General features: G+C 43.4%; 1 protein-coding gene and 1 pseudogene across 2 annotated transcripts in view; one reads left to right on the plus strand and one right to left on the minus strand.

Moving 5' to 3' along the window:
- FANCI (FA complementation group I) overlaps window positions 1–27,741 on the minus strand; it is an 85,657-nt gene that overhangs the window by 32,919 nt on the left and 24,997 nt on the right. For both annotated transcript variants that reach the window (XM_075557840.1, XM_075557839.1), the window contains exons 11-18: window positions 27,019–27,111; window positions 25,678–25,814; window positions 21,214–21,394; window positions 16,237–16,324; window positions 4,452–4,582; window positions 3,939–4,009; window positions 2,547–2,661; window positions 836–958 (exon numbers count right to left, since the gene is read on the minus strand). In XM_075557840.1, the coding sequence (XP_075413955.1) occupies window positions 836–958; window positions 2,547–2,661; window positions 3,939–4,009; window positions 4,452–4,582; window positions 16,237–16,324; window positions 21,214–21,394; window positions 25,678–25,814; window positions 27,019–27,111 (939 nt within the window). The remainder of the gene's footprint in view (window positions 1–835; window positions 959–2,546; window positions 2,662–3,938; window positions 4,010–4,451; window positions 4,583–16,236; window positions 16,325–21,213; window positions 21,395–25,677; window positions 25,815–27,018; window positions 27,112–27,741) is intronic.
- Window positions 4,665–8,351, plus strand: LOC142456945 (polycomb group RING finger protein 6-like; annotated as a pseudogene).

Genomic DNA, 27,741 nt, shown 5'->3' on the forward strand with positions numbered 1-27,741 from the left:
TGTTCAATTTGTAACAATGAAAATACATCCTGCATATCAAATATTTACATGAAGATTCATAACAGCAGCAAAACTACAGTGATGAAGTAACAACAAAAATAATTGTATGGTTGGGGGTCACCACAACCTGAGCAGCCGTATGAAAGGGTCGCGGCATTAGGAAGGTTGAGAGCCACTGGCCTAAGCAAAAACGATCTGTGCTCACTGAGCGCGAGACTAACCACCCAGTCACAATCCCCCCTCTTCCCAGTCAGGGGTGTCTTGGGTTCCTTCTCTTCTCTCTTCCCCTGTCAGCAGCCTTTCCTTTAGAATAGTCTCTCCACCTCGTTGCCAGTGCTTTCAAAAGCACACCCTGTGTCTATGCAGCCAAACGGGAAGCACCACCCGACAATCTATCCGTCTGAAATGTTCCTTCCAGTCTTAAAGACCAGGTCAAAATTCCTATGGCGATTTTTCTTTTTGAATCTCAGGAAAGATACTGTACAACTTTGTCTTTGAGAGAAAAAAACTCAAAACCCAAAAAAACAAATAAGCACAGCCAAAACTTTTTTAAAATTAAGAAATGGAACAAGGAGAGATGATTTCTTTCCGGTACTAAAACTTTTTATAAATATAAAATAATAAAAAAACTTGGCCTGGCACAAATTTTAAAGTAAAACATTTTAGATGTTTTAACTCTTCTTTATAATTCCCAACCTTAAACAATTCTGGCTAACCACTATTGTCTGCTGGTCCCAACTGCATCAAATAAGAATATTTCTACTATCCTTTATCATCGTGAAGAGAAAACAGGGCTGCCGGGGGTTCCTATGCTCCAGCCTCTCCGCTGACTCACCTCATAAAGCATGATTCGAACATCAGCCTGCTGGCCCAGGCACCTCCTCAAACTATCCAGGATCTCGAGGCAAAACGTTTCATTGGCAACAGAATGGTAGCGGTTATGAACGTCTACGTGGACCTGAGAGAGAGAGAGAGAGAGAGAGAGAGAGAGAGAGAGAGAGGCTGGTTCGTGTCTACCTTACCAAACTAGCATCCATTAAAGAGGCAACTCGAGGAGGTCCGTGATCAAAGACACATAGATTTAGTTTTTCCCACAATTGAGGCAGCCTTGCCATCATCCCCATGCTGTGACAAGTGTGGCTCTCATCCTGCTTTGGAATTAAGGGAACTTACAAGCACGCTGGCGAGATTAACCCTTCCCCAATGGCAGCCCCAGCCGGGGAGACACACTGATTAGTTGGTGCCACCTGAATCCTGGAGCCACAGTATGCCGAGTTTTACTAAAAAGGCCGGGAAGACTTACGTGTCTGCAGCAACTAGAAGAATCTGGCTTCATAAAAAAACATAAGCTTCTACTGATTCCTGAGAGGTTTAGAAAGTAGGTAGGCTTGGAGTTTTTAACTTAGAAATGGACATGTTAAAGAACTGTCATCCCCGGTCTGATTTTCTTAAAAAGATCATCAATTCCTAACTCCAGTGTAACGAGGTAGGTGGGACTAAACAAACAGAACAAAGCCCAAACCTACAGTTATCCATTGATTCCAACTTGCATGGACCATACAGGGCAGAGTAAAACCCCCTCCCAGGGTGTCCAAGGCGTTGAATCTTTATAGAAGCAGACGGTCCCATCTTTCTCCCATGGAGTGGCTGGTGAGTTTGAACTGCTGCCCTTTGGGTGAACACTCTAGCCACTATGCCAGCCAACTGCTCGGGGTTAAGTTCTCATTCGCTATCACGCTGTCACTCAGTAGTTCTAAGACCTGAGGCAAGTTATTTAACTTCTCGCAGTCTCAGTGTCCTCATCTTTAAAATGAAGATAGTAACAGTATCTTCTGATGATTACTGTGAAGACTCAATGAAACAATTAATGGAAAGCACTTTGCATCGCATCTAGCACATTATTGCCCAACAGAAAATATTATGAAAAATAGAGAAGTAAGATACAAGCCACATATACAACTTAAAGTTTTCTAGTGGTTACATTAAAGGAAAGTACAAAGAAACAGATGAATTAATTAAAAAATATATTTTAGATCAGGAGTCCTCAATCTTTTTAAACAGGGGGCCAGTTCACTGTCCCTCACACTAGTTTGAGGGCCAGACTATAGTTAAAAAAATATGAAAAAATTCCTATGCACACCTCTTATTTTGAAGTAGAAAAACAAATGGGCAAAAACACCTGGCGGGCCTCATGTGGCCTGCGGGCCGTAGTTTGCGGACCCGTTTTAGATAATCCAACATATCTGAAATCTCGTATCATCGTTTAACATGTGATCATCTCAAAGAGATTAGTAAGACATCACAGTCTTTTATTTCATATAAAGTTTTCAAGCTCCAGTGCACATTTTGCAGTTGGGCTATAACTCAGTTCAGAATAACCACATTTCCATTAAGTGTCGAGTCCAGAGCCATACCAGGCCAACAGGTACCATCTTTGAGAACCCAAGCCACCTGTTTTTATAACCAGAGCAGGAGCGGAAGCCAACAGCTGGCACCTCGCCAACCTTGCACCGACACCGGGGACAAGGTCGTGCGCGCCATCTTACCTGACTGACGCCGATAGACTGACTGCACTGGGAGGATGACAAGCTGCCCAGGACTTTAAAGTTCTTCAGGAGCAGCAAAAACCCGGCCACGGCAGATTTTCGGGCAGTGAGCTGGCTGGCTCAGAGAGAGAGAGAGGAAATGAACAAGCAGTTCTGATTTCAGAGGACTAGGTTTGTGGGTCAGAATAATTCAGTTAGTTCCACACCAACAAGGCATGTGTATAAGCCAGGAAACACAGAGCAAACCTAACTCAATTTGCATACTTCAAAATAAGGCATCCGTCCGCTGTTGGAAGCAATTAGCATTACAGGAAGGCAGCTGATATTTCCTATCTTGCTCCACTGAGCAGCTGGTGGGTACAAACCACTGACCTCTTGGTGCACAGGCAAGCGCATAACCACAGGACCACTGGGGCTCCGTTGTCACCTCCTTAACCTCGGGACACTGCCTGGACTTGCTTCTATGCTGTGCACATGTCTCTGAGGGGTTGTGCGTAAGAGTGTCGAGACTGCCACAAATGCAATGGTAAGTGCCGCATCGCCAAGACAACGCGGACTTTTATTGGACTCCTCAGAGGGCTTCCTCTCCTGAGTTCCGTCTCTTCACAGAAGAGGGCAGTGCTCGGTGCTCGGTAACCCTCCATCCAGAAATGGAGGGTTACACCATCTTCTCACTCAGGCACACGGCTTAGTTCAAGTTACAGATGTCACGCTATCTAGGTATGTCTATACTGGCCTCAGCCCGTGGCCGTGACGTCAGCAGTAACAAACCGGCAATTCTAGAGCAACTACTTTGAGTTGTTCCTCGGGATTCCCTTGGGTGCATTATACCAAGTCCTCTGTGATACTGACTGGGCATCTTAAGTCGGTACAATGTTTAGGAGGCAGTATTATGATGTGTCTTATATACTAAGAAATAAAGGAAGAGAGGTCAGGAGGCATTGGTTGAAGCTCAAACAGAACTTGGGTCCCTTAACAATTTATCATCCTACTAACCAGGAGACCGTAATACCAAAGTCCGCTGAGCTGTTTCGTGAATGGCCAGCTCAGGGGCAGTCTGTGGCACGGCAGTTTCATTGTGATGATCGTTCTAGCAGTGGTACTGCAGGCAGAGTACCTGAGGCCCTAAGTCCTGATGTTGGACCTGTGTCCAGATCCTGGTTCTGCACCTTAGGAAAGGCACTACCTTCTCGAGGCCCGTATCGCCTTGTCTGTAGACAACAACTGTAACAGCGCTCACTTCCCAGGGCCGCTCTCAGGATAAAATGAGATCACACTGGCCATTAGCACAATGCCGGGTGGGTTGGATGGAGATGCATGGCTGCCGTGCACATCAGCCCCGGCATCAGAAGGCGGCCCCCAGTTCCTCTGACTTCAAAGGGTGCCACATACCTGGAAAACATAGCTTTCCGAAGGACCAGTATCAGGGAGTCTCTCATTGACATGCTGACTTTGAGAAGGGGCTGAAAGAGAAAGAATCGGTGTATGAAAAAACAGAACAAGTCCATTCGCCTTAGCTCATTTCTACTCAATACTGCTACCACTTGGCTTATGTAAGGCGTTATAGACAGGCTTCTGTATTTACTGTTCTCCGTAGTCCGGAGAGAAGCATTCTTAGAAACACTGTACTGAAACTAGTTGTGAGCATCTTTGTAAACCTACTCATCTCAATAGTCTTCAATCACTTCACTGATGGGGACCAGTCGAAGGAGAGAGAGCTCGACACGCTGAGGAAGGCACTAGGAAACGGCCGAGTGTGGTGCACCAGCCCTTTACCACAAAGTGTTTGCCTCCAACTCCAGACAGACAGGATTTCTCAGACACAGATTTGTAAGGAACGGCATCAGACTTCACTCCAAGAGTGAAACCTGTTTGGGCAGGTGACTTGGGAGCGAGCAGACTTACCTGCACTGCTTTGAGTAGACCCTGCACGGTTGGAAGGGGCAGAAAGGACAAGTAGTCAAAGGTCTCTGTGATTTTGGAAGAACAACTCTGAAGAACTAAGGGTGCATACGTGACGATACTTGTAAGCAAGTCTAGGGGGGGAAAAATCTTGAATCAGTGATCTCAAATAATTAAAGATATTTCAAATACGAGGAAAATAAATATGGTGCAAGAATGGCAAAATGCATTCTGTTTCCTTTCTCGAGTAAATAGAACCACAACAATAAAAAGCAGCCAGTCTCGGCCACCGATTGGAAAGATTTCTGGGAGCAGGAGTTGGTGGTAGGTGTGAACAGCCACCATTAATCAGCAGCGCCCACTGACCCTACAGAGCTACTAGGGCTCCTTCCATAGACAGCAATATACATTTCTACTTCCATACACAGCAATGTAAGTTTTTCCAGTGGTCAATATAACCAGGATTTTTATTTTTTTGAATCATTTTATTGGGGGCTCTTACAACAATTCATACATCCATTGTGTCAAGCACATTTTGTACACGTTGCCATCATCCTTTTCAAAACATTTTCTCCTTGAGCACTTGATCCCAGCTCATTTTCCCCGCAAACCTGTAATAATTTACAAATTATTTTCATATCTTACACCGACCGCTGTCTCCCTTCATCCACTTTTCTATTGTTCGTTGCCCTGGGGAGGGGGGGGGCGGCAGTTATAAATTAATCATTGTGATTGGTTCCCCCTTTCTAACCACACCTAACCCTTACCCTCATAGTATCGCTACTCTCATTGGTCCTGAGGGGTTTATGTGTCCTGGATTCTCTGTGTTGAGAGGTCTTATCTGTACCAGTGTACATGCTCTGGTCTAGTCAGATGTGTAAGGTAGAATTGGGGTCATGATAGTGGGGGGAGGAAGCATTAAGGAACTAGAGGAATGTTGTGTGTTTCATCAGTGCTATACTGCACCCTGGCTTGCTCATCCCTTCCTTGTGACCCTTCCGTGAGGGATGTGCAGTTGTCTACAGGTGGCTTTGGGTCTCCACTCCGCCCTCCCCCTTGTTTGCATGAGGATTGCTTATTCTGGGTCTTCTGATCACATTGGCACCTCAGGAGCACGCAGGCTGGTGTGCTTCTCTGCTAGATGGCTGCTTATTGATCTTCAAGCCTTTAAGTCCCCAGACACTATTATCTTTTTTTTTTGACACTATATCTTTAAGTCCCCAGACACGATCAGCTTTCTTCACCATATTGGCTTATGCACCCATTCTGTCTTCAGTGATCATGTTGGGAAAGTGAGCATCACAGAATGCCAGGTTATTAGAACAAAGTGTTCTTGTGTTGAGGGAGGACTTGAGTAGAGGCCATCTGCTACCTTAATATTTAACATGCTATATAACATATACATATAAATGTACAAAAACCTGTCACTATCATTATTTGTAAATAGATTTACATGTTTACATGCCTGTATTTAGACCTCTATAAATGCCCTTTGCCTCCTAGTTCTTTCCTCTATTTCCTTTCACTTTCCTCGTGTCCCACTATCATGCTCAGCCTTCATTCAACTTCCATTAATTCCTCTTGGCTACACTGCACTAGATCAAGCCCCAGCAGGCATCTGACGCCTTCCTCACCAATCAATTTTAGATCATTTATTGTTCCCTTGTCCCTGCGTTTGTTGGATCCCCCCCCTTCCTCCTACTCCCCCTCCATGTTGTTCCTTTCCCCGCTTCCCAATTGTCAGTCCCACTGGTTGTTTTCTCCTCAGAATGGTTTATCCTGCCTATTTTATCTAGATAAGACATACAAAACCAAACAAGAACACCAAAAAAGAAAAGCCTGCTTGCCTCGGCCTGGGACATGGCAGGGCTTGCAGCAGGCAGGCCGCCTGGGAGCCGAGTCGCCACCCCTGCCTCCCCCCTCCCACGGGTCCCTGCCGCTCACGAGGAGTGCGCCAGCCAGCAGCGGAGGAGGAAGAGAAAGAAGAATAGTTGAGTCACTTCTCGCTGAGGTCGGCCAGAGTCAGAGAGGATGAGGAGGAGGGCCTGAGTAACCTCTCTGAGCTGACCCCCTGTACAAAGGTGACTCAACAGATGGAGCTACCATTACGAAGTATCTTTATGCTTTTGGAAAAGCTCCATGGTGAGACAGTTTTACTACAGCAACGGATGTCCAAAATGCAACAAGGTAATACATCAAACACCGCCTCTGTGTAACAGGACTCAAATCAGTGATTGATCTAGAGGGGGGCGGTCAAACCGGTGGCCTGCTGGCTGCACGTGACCCCCAAGGTAGTTTTTTGTGGCCCGCAATGCTCTGAAATAAAATGAAAATAGAAAAAAATCTTATGAAGAAAATAGCACTTAGGGGAGATGGAGGTAATACCGTACACACAATTCCCTCATCAACCCTTTAACTACTGACAACGAGTATACACGTGGCCCAGTGCCTTTCCCGGGGACCTGTGGACGTGTATAAACGCACTGACTCAGTTCCACGATGCTTGGAAGCGATATGTCTGCCACTCTCAGTCTCACGTAATGTAAACAGATCCCAATAGTGAAAAGGTTAAAAAGAGCACTCTGGGTTGTGCTGTTATGAGTCATAGCTAGCAGCAGCGCTAGTGAACATTTGTAGAGGGAAGTCATTACGATTGTGTATCACGTTTGTCAGCTGTCCAACATGTTGTGTTTTTATTAGTTACTTTGCTATATTTTCCGGTCACAACATAAGAGATAAGTGCAAACTAGTAGGAGGAAAGTGCTGGCAAGTTTCAGGTAAAAAAAGAATTAATTTTGGTTTCATAAATACATTAAATAAAACAAATGTTTAAATAAAAGCAATTATACAGTGTTTAATTATCCTATCCATATTCCTCAATCCTCACTTCAAAATATAAATTTAACAAGCTTTGTCAATGTGATGTGGCCCGCGTGAATCTAATTGAGCTTGACAGCGCTGATGTAGAGCAAAGGGAAACCCATGCTTCCTCAGTGCCTAAGCCTGCTGTTCCACAAGCAGTCCCTTCAAGCGAAGGCACATCTAAACAAGTCCTGGAGCCAGTGTCTCGGATGCCGCCGCAACTCGCAGGTCTTTGCCACGGGAGTTCACTGGTGCTAATGAAGACATGGGACATTTTAAGCCACTGAAAAAGCAGTTTGTCCCAATTTCAGGAGAAGCCACTATTGGCCATGCAGAAAAATTCCTCAGAAGAAAAACAGGTCTCGATCCAGCTTGTGAGGTAGATACCCTCTGTGGTGACCACCTGTCGGAGGGAGCAGAATCAAACTCGGAGAGAAATCTGACGTGCAATAGGTGATGCGGCAATGCAGGAGGTCGGCTTGCCCATCGTCATGTTCTTTGGTTTCTCCTCTGAAAATACCCGGAAACTACTAGAAGGCCGTTGAGGAGGGGAACAAAGTGAAGAGGCCTGTGATCTTCCTTCACTCACTGTCATGCCATGAGTCTGAGGAGGAATATATAGACTGGTATTGAGCATATGGGCCATTATCAGACTTATGGATTTGATCTGGACTGGGACGGTTTCTCAGTATATAATTACTTGTTGACATAAAGTTTTTTCATGTACATATGTGAGTCTCCCTGGATTTATTTGTTTCTTAGTCTACTAGGACTAACACACTCATGGTCCAATTTTTAGCCAAACAACTGACAAGTCTGTCAAGTTAACACTAACACGAAGGAGGCACCCACTCCTTTAAACAATCATTCCAGATCCAAAGGGCCAAAGGGCAGCCTTTGCCCAAGGCTGGAGTTCAGAAAGCAGAAAGGGTTAGGAAAGAAGGCTGGCTGAGTGGAGATGGGAAACACAGGAAGGGAGATCAAGGATGCTACATCTCAGGGATTATAATCAGTGACGTTAAAATGTGTATACAACGGTGAATGGAAAATGGATTTCTTCTGTAAACCTTGGCCTCATACACAATAAAAAGTCAAAAAATGATTTTAATAACTGCAGACTTCCAGCAAGATGGAGAACTAGCCAGGTATGCTACCCAAACCCTCTACCACAAAAGCCCAGGGAAACATATGAAATAGATAACGAATGAAAACTAATTCTACACGCTAAGCTTCAAAGGAAAGAATAAGAAAGTAGTTAAATATCAATTTGAGGAAGAAACGGAATGAAAACAATAAATGAGGAGACCTGTGAAGCAGTGAACTGCCCAAATACCCAGCATCCGACAGTCATTTTGAATTAATGTAGCTTTTCTACTAGGGCAGGGGCCAGCTCACCCAGGACTGCACTAAGCACACACAGGCAGCCAACGATCACAACAGTGTGACTGGAATCCCCAAACAGGAAGAGATATTAAAAAAGCACAAATAAAACTGTTGAGGATTTGTTGGAAGAAATGTCCCTAATGGCACGAAAGACAAGATTTGTACCCTGAAGTCTGCTTGCTTTATTTTAGAGACGTCGGCGTAAATAGAAGAATCAGATTCTCTAATAATTCCAAACCTGATGCATTACCTAGCAAATGGTAAAGAAAAGAAATAATAAAAATCAGGGCCGAGATTCATGAGAGGGACAAGAAAACGGGAAAAAAAGTAATGCATCTAAAAGTTGGTTCTTTGACAGGATTAATAGAATTGGCAGACTGCTGGCAAACCTAACCAAAGAAAGGAGGGAACAAGTTTCAATAGCAAGGATGAGGGATCAAACAGGGGACATTACAACGGACCCTAATGAAATCAAAAGGATAATTACACAGTACTACAAAGGCCTGTACTCCGATGAATTCAACAGCATGGAAGACATGGACAGATACTTCGAAAAACAATCTCTCCCAGACTATCCCCTATGGATGTCAAGAATCTCAACAGATCCATAGCCACAGAAGAACTAGACAAGGTGATCAAGGGATTACCAACAAAACAAATCCCTGGACCAGATGGTTTCACAGGGGAATTCTACCAAGCATTCAGGGAAGAACCGACACCAATCCTACACGAACTCCTCCAGAACATAGAAAAAGAAAGCAAACTCCCAAACTTTCTATGAAGCTAGTCTAACTCTGATACCTAAGGGGGCAAGGATCCCAAAGGAATTGAGAACTGCAGACCAATATCCCAGTGAACACTGAAGCAAAACCCTTAACAAAATACTGGCCAATCGAATACAAAAGTATATAAAACAAGTAATTCACCATCACTAAGTGGGAGTCATACCAGGGAAACAAGGATGGTTCAACATACTTAAGACCATTAGTATTATTCCCCATATTGACATGAAAACGATGAGAATCACAGGATAATATCGGTAGATGAGGAAAGAGCATTCGACAACAGCCACCACCAATTCCTGCTTAAGACACTCAAAAAGATAGTTCCTCAATATAATACAAGCTATATATGAAAGACCAACAGCCAATGTGGCAGTCAACGGAAAAAGGACGAAAACAATCCCACTGAAAAAGGGGACCAGACAAGGATGCCCCTTGTCTCCACTCCTATTTAACATCGTACTGGAGGTCCTAGCTAACAACATAAGGCAAAGAAAAAACATCAAAGGTATTCACCTTGAGAAGAAAGATGTGAAACTGTTGTAATTTTCAGATGATATGAGTTTCTATATGGAAAATTCTGAAACCTCCACAAGTGGAGTGTTGGAAGCAATAAGGGAACACGGCAGAGTGGCAGGATACAAGCTCAACAAACAGAAGTCTAGCGGACTGCTATACACATCAGACGAGACCACAGAAGAGGGAATCAAAAAGGTAGTAGTACCCTTCACAATAGCCAAGCACAAACTGAAATATCTACGGATATACTTGATTAAAAAAACCAAAAGATCTGTACGAGGAAAACTACAGAACACTATTACAAGAAACAGAAAGCAGATGCCCTGTTCAGTAAGTGGTGCTGGAAAAATGGTTGTCTACTTGGAGAAAACTGAAGCAAGACTCTTACTTCACTCCATCCATAAAAATAAACTCAAGGCGGGTCACAAACCTTGAGGTAAAACCCCAAACTATTAGGGCCATCAATGAGGAAATTGGGACCAACCTGAGAACTTTGGCGCAGGGAATAAATAGACTATTGGAAATAGGGAAGGATACAAATACAGAGGAAGCACAAATTGACAAGTGGGATACACTGGAGATAAAACACCTGTGTACATCGAAAGAATTCACCGAGAGCCTGCGGAGTAAGAAAACATCTTTAGCAATGACACATCACACAAAGGCCTTCTTATTAAACTCTACAGTACTCTGTTAGCTTCCAAAAAGAAAGAAAAAACTGATTGCCCACTGAAGGGGCAGGCAAAGGACCTGAACAGAAGTTTCACAAGGGCAGAAATCTGAATGGCCAATGAACATATGAGAAAATGTTCCCAATCATGTGCCATGAGAGAAATGCAAACTAAAACAACCATGAAACACTACCTGACACCCTCTGATAGCCCAATTCAAAAAACCAGAAAGCAACAAGTGTTGGAAGGGCTGAGGGGAGATAGGAGCTCTCACCCACTGCTGGTGGACTTGAAGGTATGTGCAGTCATAATGGAAATTGATTTAGCAATTTCTAAAACAGATGGAGATTGAGCTACCATACAACCCAATATGCCCAGATGAGGCAAGAAACAAACCATGGCCAAACATCTGTGCCCCAATGTTCATTGTGGCACAGTTCATAATCTCAAGGAGTTGGAAACAACCCAAATTTCCATCAACGGATGAATGGATTTAAAACTAGTACACATGTACAATGGAGTACTACCAATCCTTAAAAAAGGGATGAACGCATGACGCGCATTGCCCATGGGATGAACTGGGGGAAATGATGCTAAGCGAAGTAAGCCAAGCACAAAAGGACAAGTGCATGAGTCCACTGAAGTAAGGTTAAAAAAACGCAAAAGGGACATAGGGGAAAAGCTACTATATACATACATTCCTAGGGTGAGGACCAGGTACTATGGCAGGGGCAAAACCCAATCCAGGGATACATAAGGCAGCCAACTAAATAGGAGGGGAAAAGGGGGGAAAAAATGACATGGGTACAGGGGGTGGTGGAGCAGGACACCAACCCACCCAAGGGAAGGGTATTGTTTCTATCTCCACAGGAGAGCGAGAGAGAGAGAGACCAGACTTCAAGCCGGTGAGCCACGACGAGAATGCAACATACCGGCATGGAGCAGGGAACCAATAGAGAGGTCTATGAGGCCGGCACCAATCCCAACTACGTGGACCTCCTCCCCAGAAGACTGCACTACAGAGCACAGCACTTTGATCATTGTGCACATGAGCAAATGAAGAGGGAAGGAGAGAGAGTGGAACACATCCTGGCCCACCAAGCCCTGAGAACGATATCCTGTTCAGAGCAGCAAATGCACAGAGAGAGCCATAGGGCCAGCTCCACCAGAGACACAATGTCCCTCACTGCCCCATAGCGCTACAGGGGACAACACTGGAGACACAGTGTGGAAATTGTGCCCAAGCTGACCCCATCGCACTGGGACAAAACACTAAAAGGGCGTGCAACAGAGCAGCAAGGGGAGCTAAACCATGAAGTCCCCAGGGAATACCAAAAATAGACGTTAGGAGCAGAGTGTGGTACCCCATCAGACTCAACTCCAAAACACTCCTAAAGGTCAAAAAAACAGACTGGGAACTATTTATAGGCTTTTCCTTTTTTGTCATTGGTTTTGTTTTCCTTTGTTGTCTTGTTTAGCTTTGTCTTGTTTTTGCGCTTATTATTATCTTTTTATGTCTATTTAGATAAGATAGGCGGGATAAACAATCTGGAGCAGAAAGCAACAGGACCAATGGTTCCAGGGGAACTTGGGAGAGGAGGAGGTAGGAGAAAGGAAGAGGGGTGTCAACCAACCCAGGGACAAGGGAACAAGTGAACTAAGAGCGATGGAGAAAAGGGCGTAAGATTCCTAGTGGGGTTTAATCAAGGGCAATGTACCCACAAGGAATTACTGAAACCCGAATGAAGGTGAAACATGACAGTGGGACAAGAGGAAAGTAAAAGGAAATAGAGGAAAGAACTAGGAGGCAAATGGGCATTTATAGAGGTCTACATACAGGCATGTACATATGTAAACATGTTTATATATAATGATAGGGAAATAGATCTATGTCCATATATTTATATGTTAAATATTAAGGTAGCAGATGTACATTGGGCCTGGACTCAAGTACTCCCTCAACGCAAGAACACTTTATTCTAATAATCCGGCATTCTGTGATGCTCACCTTCCCAACACGATGGCTGATGACAAAATGGGTGCATAAGCAAGTGTGGTGAAGAAAGCTGATGGTGCCCAGCTATCAAAAGATATAGCATCTGGGGTCTTAAAGGCTGGAAGGTAAACAAGCAGCCATCTAGCTCAGAAGCAACAAGTCACATGGAAGAAGCACACCAGCCTGTGTGATCATGAGGTGTCAATGGGATCAAGTATCAGGCATCAAAGACCTGAACAAAAAATTATATCAATGTGAATGAGGGGCAGAAATTCAAAGCTCATCTGTAGAAATTCAAAGCTTTATGTGTAGACAATTGGACATCCTCTTACAGAAGGGTCACAAGGAAGAGACAAATGAAACATACAACTTTCCTCGGGTTCTTTAATGCTTCCTCTCCTCCACTATCATGACCCCAATTCTACCTTACAAATCTGACCAGACCAGAGCACATACGCTGCTACAGATAAGAGCTCATAACACAGGGAACCCAGGACAGATAAACCCTTCAGGACCAATAATGGGAACAGAGATACCAGGAGGGTAAGGGTAAGGTGGGAGGAGAAAGGTGCAACCTATCACAATGATCTACATATAACCCCTTCCTAGGGGATGGACAACAGAAAAGTAGGTGAAGGGAGACAGCAGTCAGTGTACGACACGAGGGGGAGAAAAAAAGAAAAATTTTATAAATTATCAAGGGCTCATGGGGCAGAGGGTTGAGGAGCTCATATCAAGGTCTCAAGTAGAAAGAAAATGTTTTGAAGGTGATGATGGCAACGTATGTACAAATGTGCTCGACATAATGGATGTATGGACTGTGATAAGAGCTGTAAAGAGCCCCCAATAAGATGATTAAAAAAAAATCCCTGGAGCTAGGATAAGAGATTCATAGAAATAAGTAATTAAACGTAATGTTGGGAAGAGCAGGTTAGGATTAAACTGCCGAGGACCTGTAGTGCCCGGGTAGAAATTAAAGAATATCAGTGTTTGAACGATACAGTCGATAGTTAGTATCTTATTTTTGGAATACTGGACTGGTAGAAATATGTAGGTTAAATTGCTGCATGTTTAGTCTTAAAAGACATATACAGATTATATGAATAAAATAAAATCTTAAAACAGACTCAAAATAAAGCTAATTAATTTCAACCAATATAAATTTATACAGCAATATACATTTTTCCTATGGTCAATATAACTAGAATTCTTGAGCTTTTTAAAAATATGAGTATAATTCCCTCCCAGGGGGACAGACAACAGAAGAGTGGGTGAAGAGAGACATCAGTCAGTGTAAGACATGAAGAAAAAAAGTTTATAAATTATCAAGGGCTCATGAGGGAGGGAGGGAGGGGAAGGGATGAAAAAAAATGAGGAGCTGATACCAAGGGTTTAAATAGAAAATGTTTGAGAATGATGACGGCAACAAATGTACAAATGCACTTGACACAATGAATGGATATATAGATTGTGTAAGAGCTGTACGTGCCCCCAATAAAATGATTTTTAAGAAATATGAATATAAAAATTAAAACTACATGAAGGAAGCAGCACTGTCTAGAGAGAGCACATAATGTATTCATATTTCCAAGTCAAATAAAACCACGATAACTTGGTGAAAAAAGGGAAATATTTTTAACAAATTGTGCTTTATCAATTGGATAGCCACATGCAAAAAAAAAAAAAAACAAGAGAAAAAAAAACAGAGTCTTGTCTCTAACTAGATGTCCTACACAAAACTTAATATAATGGGTCATAGGCCTAATTGTCAGAGCTAAAACTTTAAAGCTTCTAGGAGAAATTATTAATGATCTTAGATTTGGCAAAAGTTTCTTATGGACAAGGGGCTTCAAAAAACCCATCTACAATGGAATTAAAAATAATACAATTTTCAATTTACTTTTTGAAGCCCCTTATATGACATAAAATTCAAGATATACAGAGAAATTGAATATATTGGATATTACCCAGTTAAAAATGTTTGCTCTTCAAAAGACATAACAAAAATTATAAAGCAAACCACAGACTGGGAAAAAACATTTGCAGAGATATATGTAACAAATTTAGAACATAAAAAACTCTTAGGGGAGCTGACACCAAATAGTTCAAGCAGAAAGAAAATGTTTTGAAAATGACGATGGCAGCAACTGTACAACTATGCTTGATCTAATTGAATTATGAATTGTTATAATATCTGTAAGAGCTCCTAAGAAAATGATTAAACAACAACAACAAAAAACCTCTTAATGACCCAATTTCCAAAATGGGCTAGATGGCAGCGAGTAAAAAAGACATAAGCACCTAGAAAATGTTCAACATAATTAGAGAAATACACACTGAAGTACGATGAGCTACACCGCACACCTATTAAAATGTCTAAAAGGAAAAAGACTGACCATACCAAGTCTTGGTGACCATGTAGAGACACTGAAAACACTGCTGGTGGGAATTTGAAATAGTACAATCACTTTTAAAACAGCGTAGCAATTCTTAAAATATTAAAGATATATCTGCCATATAATCTACCTAATCCACTCTTAGGTGATTTCTCAAGGGAAGTATAAGAGCATATATCTGCCCAAAGATTTACACATGAATGTCCACAGCAGCTTTATTTGCAAAAGCTAAAAGCAAGAAACTACCTACAACTATCCACCAGTGAGTGGAAAACCAACTGTTAGTACTTACCAGTATCATGGAATACTACTACCAATAAAAAAATAACTAACTCAGTATACAACATTCATGGATAAAGAATTACTGAGTGAAATAAGTTGACAAAAAAAAAAAAGAGTGCGTCATTGAATTTACATGACAGAAAGCAGATGAGACTAGGCCTGGGCGCAGCAGTGTGAACTACAATGGGGCACCCAAAGTGTTTGTGGACAATGGCTATGCTCATTATCTCGGCTAGGCTAATAGTTTCACAGATAGAGAAAACGTGTCTCATCAAATTATTGTACTTTAAATGTGTACTTCCATTATACATGCACAGGGCTGCGAAGAACAAAAGCAGAAGTACAGTAAATTATCACAGAGTGAAATGGGGATGTTGGGGGGGGGGTATCATGACATTTGAAGGTAACGGCAAATGAAGAACACTGGTCGTCAGTAGGATACAAAAGGGCAAACGTCACCAGAGAACCTGCCACAGAAAGTGATAGAGGAGTGGTAAGCAGTGGTGAATTCTGTTGAGAAATTAAGTAACCTGAAGCCTAAAGAAAGGTCAGTGGATTTACAGACTGGGAGATATGTTGTAAAACAGTCAATGGAGAAGCCACTACAGAAAACAGGCGCTAACACCCCACTATCTGGCGACAGGAGTGTGGGAAGCCAAGGAGGAGAAGCCGAAGACATAAAGGAGAGAGTTGCTAAAACCTGGAAGTTGCGCTTAGTGGTCACCCTCCAGTGCTCCTTACCAGCCTGACCAGGGGTGTCTGCCGGAAACCACAGATCACACGAGCAGACCTAGGTGTTCTTGGCATTGGAATCTAAGGTGTTTCATTAAACTCTGACCAAGTCACTATGTGACTTCAATGAAAACGTTTCTCGGGACTTTATCTTAGCATGCTTACCTAAGAAATGACTGATGGGCGAGGAAGCCTTGGTCACAACCCTGTTGAGGACCTGCTCCAGAATGTCTTGTCTGATCGTCTCATGGATCTAAAAGGAAAAGGCCCGAGAAAAAAGATGAATGGAACCCTTCGTGGTGATTCAATGCATGTTAGTCAGAAAGCAGCCAGGTTGGCTATGGGTAAAACTGTGTATTAGCCTGAGGAGACCAGTGTCACATTGGGCGTAACTCTACTTAGGTGTCCATCTGCTGACCGCACAAATAACCTTCATCTTACACACTGAAGTCTGGACGCTCAGACACGCCTCAAAACCTAAAAAAATCTTCACCAACTTCGACCTCAGTTTCTAGTGGCAGCGCAGTGACCTAGGAAGAGTCCAGTTCTAAATTTTTGTGTAAATTTTAGTTAAAACCTTACTTGTACTTGATTATTTTGAGTTACAGGCTAATATATTTCAGACTTAGACCGATCGTTAGCTTAGTATGTGAGTGACATGTTCTTTCAGGTTTTGAAGTATGTGCACTTGAAATAAAAACGACAACTTTCAGAAGGGTTAGCCACTGGATGCTTTATGAGCAGCAGTGACACCTCATCAGACCCAGTGCCGGAAGGTGAGCCCTTCAGGTTGGAAGGCTGGGAGGAGCTGCCCCCTGGAAGTAGAGGCAACCTTCCCGCCACGAAGAGAAGGTCCAGTGGGCGGTGGGCACAAATCAAAAGAGGGGAAGTCAGCATCAGCATCCATCAATAACGGGAAGTGAAAGTATGAAGACGCTGGAAACTGGAGGCACGGACCAAGAATGAATGGAATGCATAAAGACTGCTATCCCAGGCACCAGTGAGCGGAAACGGGCTGGCCGCTCCGAGCCCGGCAAGCAGACAGCTACTGTGCCAGGAATGACAAATTCCAGAGGAACGCTGTCCCCGTCATCAACAACACCTCGGGATCTTGAATACACTGCTGTCTGGGACAGGATACTATCCCTTAATACAATTATTATTCAAATTTACGTGCCAACCACTAGAATTAGGGAGGAAGAAAATGAAGAGTTCTACAGTTTCAGTCTGAAATCGATCAAACAAGCAGCGATCGGGATGCATGGATAATTATTGGTGTTTGGAATGTAAACGCTGGAAACCAATAGGAAGGACCAGTAGTTGAAAAGAATAGCACGAGTGATAGATATGAAGTGAGAGATCGAATAGAACTTTGTAAGACTAATGATTTCCTCATTGCAAAAATCTTTTTTAAACACCATCCGTGACAGTTACATGCATGCCCCTCACCAGACTGATGACACGGAGTCAAATCGACTACACTGTGGAAGGAGATGGTGCACAAGCTCACTGTCATTATCCAAACAAAGCCAGGGGCTGAGTGTGCAAGAGAACCAACATACGGCTTTGAGTATCTCCCGCTGAATCTAGTGAAGATCTTAAGGAGAGATTTCACTCACCGAACACGAATGACAAAAGACCTGGAGCGCTAGGAGATGCAACCATCATACACAAAAGCGAAAGATCGATAGAAGCCGAGGAGAGAAAAGATGAAAGTGGATGTCAGAACAGACTCTGAAACGTGCCCGTAACTGCTACTGCAAATGGAAGCCCTGATGGAGTCAAAGAGCTGAGCAGGACACTCAAAAGGCAGCTCAAGGAGACAAAGGACTCTACTGAAACGGGAAAAGACGTGGAGTCAGAAAGCTAAAAAGGAAGAACACGCTTAGGGCATCCAAGCCGAGAGAAGTGCAGAATAAGCTCAATTCTGGACCTGCAATATTGATGGCCAGCCGAAGAGTCAACAGCACAGGAAACACCAAGGGGAGACAGAAAGTATAGTCACTGCACCCAATACAACTGGTCAATGTTGGAGCATCGTAAGAGGCAGCAAGAACGGATGGTCCTGAAGGCAGAAGCCCGAGGGGCACCGATGGCATCAGCAGAAAACAACGGTGCAGGAACTGATGGAAGACCAACTGAAATGTTTCAGCAAGCTGACGCAGCACCAGAAGCACTCACTCGACAATGCCACGAACTTGGAAGGCAGCTACTTAGAAGAAACCCAAATGCACGTGAAAATGATCAAACAATATCATTAATGCCACGTGCACGTTAAATTTTATTGAGGCGAACTGACAGGGAATTGCCAGAAATTCAAGCTGGATTCAGAAGAGGGTGGGGGAATGCAGGATATCACTGCTACCATCAGATGATTCTGGCTGAAAAGCAAATACTAGAAAGATAAACATGTTGACTTGTGGTCTCCTGACTGCAAAGACCTCCCACTGTGTGGACGGTGACGATGGACAACAGTGCAAAGAACGGAACAACTTGTACACAGATCCAGCGGCAGTCATCTGAACAGAACAGCAGGATCCGGAGGGAGGGCTTCAACTCAGGAAAGGCAATCGGTGTTCAGGGCACATAACCTGAGAAGCTGGCCTCTATGGGGAACAAGCAGCACCACGATTGGAGGAAAGCTCACCAATAACCTTCGACAGGACACAAGCTTGCTTACTGAAATCGAGGAGGACTGGGTACTTCCTGATGAAAGTTAAAAACTGCAGCCTTTAGTATGGATTACGATGCAGTATGAAGAAGACCAAAGTCATCACCATTGGACCACTAGAGAACATCGCGGTTAATGGAGAAGACTGAGGTTTTCAAGGCTTTCAATTTACTTGGATCTATAATCGATACTCACGGAAACAGGAGCAGCAAAGAAATTACATGTACGGAAAGTAAATATATGTCTGACACCAGTCTGTGTGATCTGAGAGTTGTAAATAATAAAACCCAAATCTGAAGAAGGGAATGTTATCAGGGCTTAAATTATGAATACAATTTGCAGAAGGCTAGGGATGGCAGTGGAAGCCCCAAGTCCATTTGCGGGGTCCCCACATGGGTTACGCCTCTATTGAGTCCCCTCAGAGTGGAGGGATGTGAGCAGCCTTGCTATCAGACAGAGCATTGTAAAGTTGGTCGTGGCTGACATAGGCTAAAGTGTAATATCTTACCATTCCACCTCCCTTTGGATACATTTTAAAGCTGTTTTAGTTTAAAAGGGGTCAAGCACTGCTAACTACGGTGCCCGTGCTTTGAAACCGCCAGCCATGCCAAGGCTAAAGATGAACGCCTCTGCTCCTGCAGACCGCCAGCCTTAGAAGCCCAGGGAAGTGGCCCTCGGACCACAGGCCGAGGGTGTGCAAAGTTACACACACACACACACACACACACACACGGTAAATAGAATCCAATAATATGTTATTAAAAAAGAAATTGAACCATAATTTTGCACTGGGCAAAGTTTCTTCAAAGTGTTTAAGGAGAAAAGCGGTCACTGCGAGGCCTACGGTGCACCTGACCCAAGCAAGCCTAGACAATAAATAAGGATGCATTTGGATTGGTGTTGGTAAAAAATACTGAACATGCCCTGGGCTACCGAATGAATACACAGGTTTGTCTTGGAAGAAGGACAGCCAAAATTCTCCTTCGAAGCGAGGACTGTCTCACATGCTTCACGTGTTATCAGGAGAGAGCAGTCCCTGCAAACCAACAGCATGCTTGGTGGAGGAAGATTGGCAACAGAAAGGATTGACACCGTGACGGACGGCAGCAGTGGGCTCCAACACAGCCACTGTGAGCGTGGAAAAGGACTGGGCGGCGTGCATGCCTGGGTTTGTTCTATTGCGCATGCGGCTGCTATTAATTGGAGCCAGTTGATGGTATCTGACAATAATATGGGTGCCTTACAAAGCCTACATGAAATCGGGGCCTCTCTAAGATTTATCCTAGGAATTTTTATCAAATTGCTGATAGAAAGGGTCACTTATATCATGTAATCCAGTTAAGAACTCTTCAAGTTATGCTGTTCTCCAGTGATCTAAAAGATAGGAGTAGCATTTTTAAAAATCCGGAAATAATTAAATGCTGGTAGAAGAGAAAAACCACAGAAAAGCCATCTTCTCTTCAAACTGTTTTTTTTCTTTCTTTTTTCACATTTTATTAGGGGCTCATACAACTCTTATTATAATCCACACATATACATACATCAATTGTATAAAGCACATCCGTACATCCTTTGCCCTCATCACTCTCAAAGCATTTGCTCTCCACTTAAGCCCTCTGCATCAGGTCCTCTTTTTTGTTTCCCCTCCCTCCCCGCTCCCCCGTCCCTCATGAGCCCTTGATAATCCATAGATTGTTATTTTGTCCTATCTTGCCCTATCCGGAGTCTCCCTTCCCCCCTTCTCTGCCATCCATCTCCCAGGGAGGAGGTCACATGTGGATCCTTGTAATCAGTTCCCCCTTTCCAACCCACTCACCCTCCACTCTCACAGCATCGTCCCTCACACCCCTGGTCCTGAAGGTATCATCCACCCTGGATTCCCTGTGCCTCCAGCTTCCATATGCACCAGTGTACAATCTCTGCCCTATCCAGGCCTGCAAGGTAGAATTCGGATCATGGTAGTTGGGGGGAGGAAGCATCCAGGATCTGGGGGAAATCTGTGTTCTTCATCGGTACTACATCGCACCCTGACTGACCCGTCTCCTCTCCTAAACCCCTCTATGAGGGGATCTCCAGTGGTTGACATTTGGGCCTTGGGTCTCCACTCTGCACTTCCCCCTTCATTCACTATGGTATATATATACGTATACACACACATATATATTCTTTTTTTTTTTTTGCATGATGCCTTATACCTGGTCCCTTTGGCACCTCGTGATCGCACCGGCTGGTGTGCTTTTAAAGACGTGACCAAAACGATTAAGAGTTAGTGAAATGAGTTAAAATGCATAAAGATAGGACAAGCGAGCTCGGCACCAAGTCAGATGAGTCTGTGTTTCAATATCATTCCTGCCGCTGTCCCAGTACCATGGTTAGTCAGATGGCCTTGTCTGGAAACTCAGACAAATGGTAATGAATTTACAGGTGTGATTCCACAAAATTAGACAGCAGCTGCTGAACTAGAGTCTTACCTTAAAGGTTTCCAATAAGATATTAGCTCCCAGCTTACATGCTTGACGGACTGGCGCTCTAGAAAGACCGGAGCAGGTTTCAATAGCTTTTCCTTCCAGGATCTTCTTTGGTCCGTATGAATCCATTAAAATGAAACCGAATTCTACCAGCCCCTGAGTAACATGATCCCAACTATGGACACTGCAAGAAAGCCAAGTTTACATGAGCAGTTTAGAAAGACAGAAAACCTCAGTAAGGAACCTTACCTTTGGATTCGGCGCGTTCAGTGTTACATATTTCCCAAACTTGACCTGGATAACCAACACGCTCTTCCCACCTCTTCTTTCCTTACATCTTTCTCTAACAGAATTCTAAGTTTCAAGATGGGTAGTAAATTTAGAATAGTACTCAAGTAGTCTCCATAGACAGAAAATCTCAGAAACTAGACAATTAAAAAACAGACACAGAATAACCATTCGAGGTTTCCCCTCAAGACGTCATCATTATATGCTAATTGTTTCTTCTGTTCTCCCAGCATACTTACATTGTGTGGTTTGCCTCCCGTCCTAGATTCCAAAGGGTAGACCAGAAGTCAGGTTTTTATCCATATAGCACTACACAGGGCACCAGTACCTATTTACAGCACACATGGATAAAAGATCTGGTTCCAACAACATGAGCTAAGGCTACCAGTAAACTGGTCAGCAGGAGAAACCCAGAGAATGTTTGATCACTGTTACCCACTTAGTGGATACACAGGAATCAAGTTGACTACATCTACTGAGAAAGATGACGGAGAAGGATCAATATCATCAGTCAGAACAAGGCCAAGGATATTATGCTTGGTCAAGTAGAGGGTCAAAAACAGAGGAAGATTCTTAGCAACACTGACTGGCGCAGTGACTACTGTGAGGATCTGGCAATATTTCGATCTGTGTACAGGGGTTACTATGGGTTGGATCTGGCTCAACGGCACCTAACAAAAATGTGGAATAGGCTCATAATAACTTTTACAACACTTCGTTCCAAACACACCAAGCTACAACGTAGCACTAAAGAATGGGGAGAGTTGTGAACAGAACCGTGAGTGGATTCTCGTAACATTGTGGCATCTTTTAAACAATGTGCTCTGGAAAGTGATGACCAAGACACTGCATCCAGTACTTGCTTCCTTCTTTCAACCCAACCACCTCCAAATGACAGAGGATGAACACATGCATTTTCAGGCATGTATCGGGAAATACACACATAGGTAGGTCAAATTAAGTATGCATCTCATGGTGGTAAACACACAATCTACGTAGATGCAGCTCAATACACACTCGAGGAAAAGTACTGATGGAACAAACATAAGGTAATTTTAAATGTCTGGTGACTACTATTAGAGGACTCACATATTAAAACATGAACTAAAAACAAACTTTTGTTATAAAAGAAGAACCCGTAGAAATTCAGGAAATGGAAAGCTTGGTTGCTGAAATGCAAAACTCAATGGATTGCCTACGAACAACATGGACACAAAGAGCAGATGTGAGCTCTGAGAGTCACAGCACCGAGGATAAAGTGCACTTGGGAAAGTCTCTAGGAGAAAATAACAGATGATTTGCCATGATGCAAGTTAACAGGAACTCATGGGACTTTCCACTAACAATTCTAGATGCAAAAGGCAACAGAGGTGAGGGAGAAAAGAGACGATACATACAGAAGCTATATCTAGTCAAACTATTACTCAGGTGAAAGGGCAAAATAAAAACCCTTTTAATATGGAAAAGACAGAATTTACTACCCACCAACTATTCAGAGAGAATGACTATTGTTGTTAACTTCTTTTTAAGAAAAACAATTTATTATGACATCTAAGTAAGTGCTGTCTGTTAATCTTAGCAAGGACGGTGGCACAAAGGAAAAGAACTCTTCTAATTGGGTGCAACGGTCCTAGTCTTGGAGAAGGGAAAATGTGAATGGCTATACAATGGAAACGTTGATCTGCGACAGGAAAGGGCACAGACACGAAGTCATCATAACTCGGAAGATGTATTTATTCACAAGTGCTATTTTTCAGGAACACTAGTGTTTTCGTTTTTTTTAAAATCATTTTATTGGGGGATCCTACAACTCTTATCACAATCCATACATCCATCCACTGTGTAAAGCACATTTGTTGCCCTCATCATTCTCAAATCATTTGCTTTCTACTTCAGCCCTTGGTATAAGCTAATTTTTCCCCCTCCGTTCCCGCTTTCCCCTCCCTCATGAACACTTGGTAATTTATAAATTATTTCTGCTGTCCCTCCCCCAGGGAGGTTATATGTAGATCCTTGTAATCGGTTTCCGCTTTCTACCCCACCATCCCTCCACCTTTCCGGTATCGCCACTCAGCACTGGTCCTGAAGGGATCACCTGTCCTGGATTCCCTGTGTTTCCAGTTCCTATCTGTACCAGTGTACATCCTCTGGTCACGCCAGATGTGTAAGGTAGAATTGGGATCATGATAGTGGGTGGGAGGAAGCATTTAAGAACTAGAGGAAAGTTGTATGTTTTATCGTTGCTACATCGCACCCTGACTGGCTCATCTCCTCCCTGCGACCCTTCTGTAAGGGGATGTCCAGTTGCCTATAGATGGGCTTTGGGTCTCCAATCTGCACTCCCCCTTACTCACAATGATATGATTTTGGGGGGAACATTAGTGTTTTATCCCTCCAAACACCTGCAGGTAAACTCAAAGCATGTCACAGCTGAATGCAGACAAAGAGCACTGCTCATGATACCATGGTCTTCTTTGTGGTTTGGGCCACACTAGCACTGCTGTGCATTTGTCCTGTTGTTGCTAGGTGCTGCAGATTTGGTTTCAATTCACAGTGACCCCATTTACCACAAAATGAAACTGCCTGGTGCAGATCCATCCTTCAGATTGCTGCCGTTTGAGCCCGCTGTTGCAGCGACATAGTCAGTTCACATTTTGGCCCGGTCTCCGTAATCCAGCAACCTCAATAACCCCTTACTGCCTTCAGAAAACAGAACAGTAAATAGCCAGACAGGAAGACCAAGGGTCTCTAAGGCCTATTCCTGGGTAAGAAACTCAAAGTACAATTTTTAACCTCAAATGTGCTGTATGTGCAAGATCATGTCAATTCATATTCAATCACGAATCCGCAGACTGAAATGGATCCACCTTCAGTGATGGCTTACACTAGAACACAGCAGCATACCCGTACCCCACTCACTCATTCACTGCTATCAAGTCGACGTGAGCCCACAGGGACCCTGTCAGACAGGGCAGATCTGCCCCTGGGGGTTTCCGAGACTGTACCCTTCACGGGAGTAAAAAATCCCACCTTCTTCTGCAGGGCAGCCGCTGGTTTCAAACTGCTGACCTTTTGGACCGCAGCCTAACATGTACCCATTTCACTACCAGGGCTCCTCATGTTTAATCCACAGACAAGGAAAATACTACAGAGGAAAGAGTGTTACAACAGCTAATATGTATCCTGAAATACGGCTGGTTACCAGCCTTTTTCATGTGGCTATAATTGGATTTATCCCAAATACAAATATAAGGAGTGTGTGCCTATAACTGTTGACCAAATAGTTGGGCCTAAACTCTACTAGTGAGGCATCAGTGTCTTACTCACCTAAACAATGCCAGTTACCCAGGTCAATCACGAGTTGGCATATCATGAGAGGACCAACATTCTCTGCTTCAGTTTTCTCATCTTGTTATTAAGGTGACTGAGAAACCAGTCCCGAAGTTTCAAAGATCTTTCCATACATAAAAAACTTGCTTAGTAGAAAGAAAATGTTTTGGAGATGATGATGGCAACATATGTACAAATGTGCTTGATACATTTACTTGATGGATACAAATTGTTATAAGAGCTGTGAAAGCCTCTAAATAAAATGATTTCTTAAAATTAAAAAAAAAAAGGTTGCCTGTCCACCAGTTGTGAAGGAGGTAAGTCTTGGTATGTGAGGCCAACGTTTGTAATCATGTTTTCTCAGAAGGGCCACATCTTAGTGAGCTAGAGCTGCAATAAGAGAAATACCACAGGTATTTCTGGCTTTCACACATACATCTTTTCCAGTCTAGGACACCCGAGTCCACATTCAAAGTGTTGGCTCTCGGGAAATGCTTTCTCTTCCCCATCAGTTGTGGGGAAAAGTCCTTGTCTTTCCTGAGCTTCTACTCCTGGGCAATCTTCACGTGACTTGGATTCTCTAGGCCCTCGTTACTATTTGCTTGCTGGTCCTAATGTTTTTTTTATTTCAAAGGAGACCGACTCAAGAGACCCCCGACACGAATTCTGTCTCATTAACGTAGCGCCGACAGTGTGTTCCCAAGTGGGACTACAGCTGCACGTGGAGAGGTTAGGGTTTACAACACATATTTGGGGACATAATTCAATCCATGATGGACATAAAGCCCACTATATTTTCTAACAGTAAAACACCTTATCTATCTCTAGGGGTATGGTTCACCAACTCACCTGTTTTTTACCACTTCTAGGATCATGGTCGAAACACAGGATTTTTGACAAACTAGATTCTGAAGAAATTTTGAACCTTGGAGAAGTTGGATATCCTTAAAGCTCTTCACAACGCAAGTCTTTAACAGGTCAAGCACCTACGAAGTACAGAAGTTGGAAACTGAAGCAAAAGCGATAGCCCGTGCATGGATTTTAACTCTGCAGCTGCTCACTCTCACTCATTGCCTCAGTCATAACCTTATGACAACTCTTTCACCAGATGCGTGTGCTGCAAAAATAACAACTGCAGTGAGAACTTCGCACCTGTGATAACGCTAGCATACGAGAGAAAAGGGCTGAAGGGGCTTCAAGAAGTATGTGGAAAAATTCCATTACCCTCTAATACCATTTTTTGCATGAACTTTTTGAAGCCCTTCATATACAAGAAAAAAGAGTCAAGGGTTTTTTTGTGTTTATCCTTGTAACTAACCTATTCTCGTTAATTGGTTTCAACTTGGTCAGGGATAATTTTCTAAATAGCTACTATTAGCTTCGATGCAAAGATAAACTGAGGCCAGGCCAGAGAGAAGGAAAAGGAGTTTATTCTGCGCTTCCGGGCGACATTCACAGGCTCCAACAAGGAGTCAGTGAAGTCACGCTGCCCGGGAGAGAGAGGAGAGGAGAGAGAGAGAGACGGATCCCTGAACTCCTGGGCGAGCTCCACGGGCCCCAGACCAGTGGGGGCCCTGAGAAGTTACGCTTATCTGTGATGGAGACAAGTTTTTAAGCTGGTCAGGAGGGCAAACAGGGGGTATGGGTAGAAGCTGCAGGTGGGCAAACGAGGAAGGGGGTAGGAGTTGCAGCTGCAGGGGCTTTAAGCCATCTCCATCCATAAAATTCCGAGGTTTAAGGTGGTGCCTTGGTTATTCTGCCTGATACTGAGGAGATGGCTCATTGTTGTGGGGCATTTTGAATCTAGCCGTCTTGGTCCCATAAAGGCAGGCTGGCTTTTCCTAACGTCCCCCAACCGGTACCTGACCCAAAAGCGACATCACAGTAAATCAGATACTTTTATCTAGCAAAACCTCATCCAGCTGAACCCTCATCTTTGCTACTTGGGGTATGTGAGGGGATTCCATTCTTCTTTCCACCACATTGCCTGGGTCACCACCGGGAAGGCAATCCAGGTGTACATCCAGTACCTGAAGCTGTCTTCCCGCAGCCCCCAGGGAAGAGTGTGGGGTCTACAGAACTTGCTGCTGGCTGGATGGGTGAAATGGTTACAGACACAATAGTAACGACAACAGGCTCATGCGCTCTTTTACCAACTACAGAAAGGATCGAAAAGATCTTAATAAATACCTGTTCCTCAAATCTTTGTATGCTTGACACAGAGAGCAGGAGGGCAATGGTGAAGGGACACAGTTTCTTACTGGGATCGCCCTGCTGTCCTGTCTGGAGCAGATGAAATAGTGCCATTACTTACTGATTAAAAGTATAATAAAGCTTACTTACAAGCAGGTCTAAAATCTAAGAGCTAAAAATAAAAACTTTTAAAAGAAATCACAGTTAAGACTCTTCCAGAACATGAGTTAGGCAAAGCTTTCTTAGCTACAACACCAAAAGCACAATCTACAAGAGGAAACAAATTAAAAAACTGGAGCTCATCAAACTTTAAAATCGTTGTGTTTAAAAAGAGACAAAGAAAAACAAAAACAGGCAAACAAAGAAAAACCAGGAAAAGACTGGAAATATATATATGCTAATTACAGACCTAATAAATGATTTGTACACGGAATCTACACAATATTCTTACAATGCAATTCAATAATCGGACCAACAAAGAAATAAAAAAGTGGGCAAGAATTCGATAGACTATTTTACCAAAAAGAGATACTCAAAGGAATAAGCACATGAGGAGAGCTCAATTATCCTTAGTCATTAAAGAAATATGGTAAAACCTCAGCGAGAGACCACTTCTCCCCTACTACAGTGGCTATAAGGAGCCCTGCGAAAGCTGTTGAGTAAGCATTGGACTGTTTCTTGATGGTTCAAACCTACTTGCTGCTCCAAAGGAGAAAAATA

The sequence above is a fragment of the Tenrec ecaudatus genome, chromosome 9 (assembly GCF_050624435.1).
Source record: "Tenrec ecaudatus isolate mTenEca1 chromosome 9, mTenEca1.hap1, whole genome shotgun sequence".
NCBI classification, from domain to species: Eukaryota; Metazoa; Chordata; class Mammalia; order Afrosoricida; family Tenrecidae; genus Tenrec; species Tenrec ecaudatus.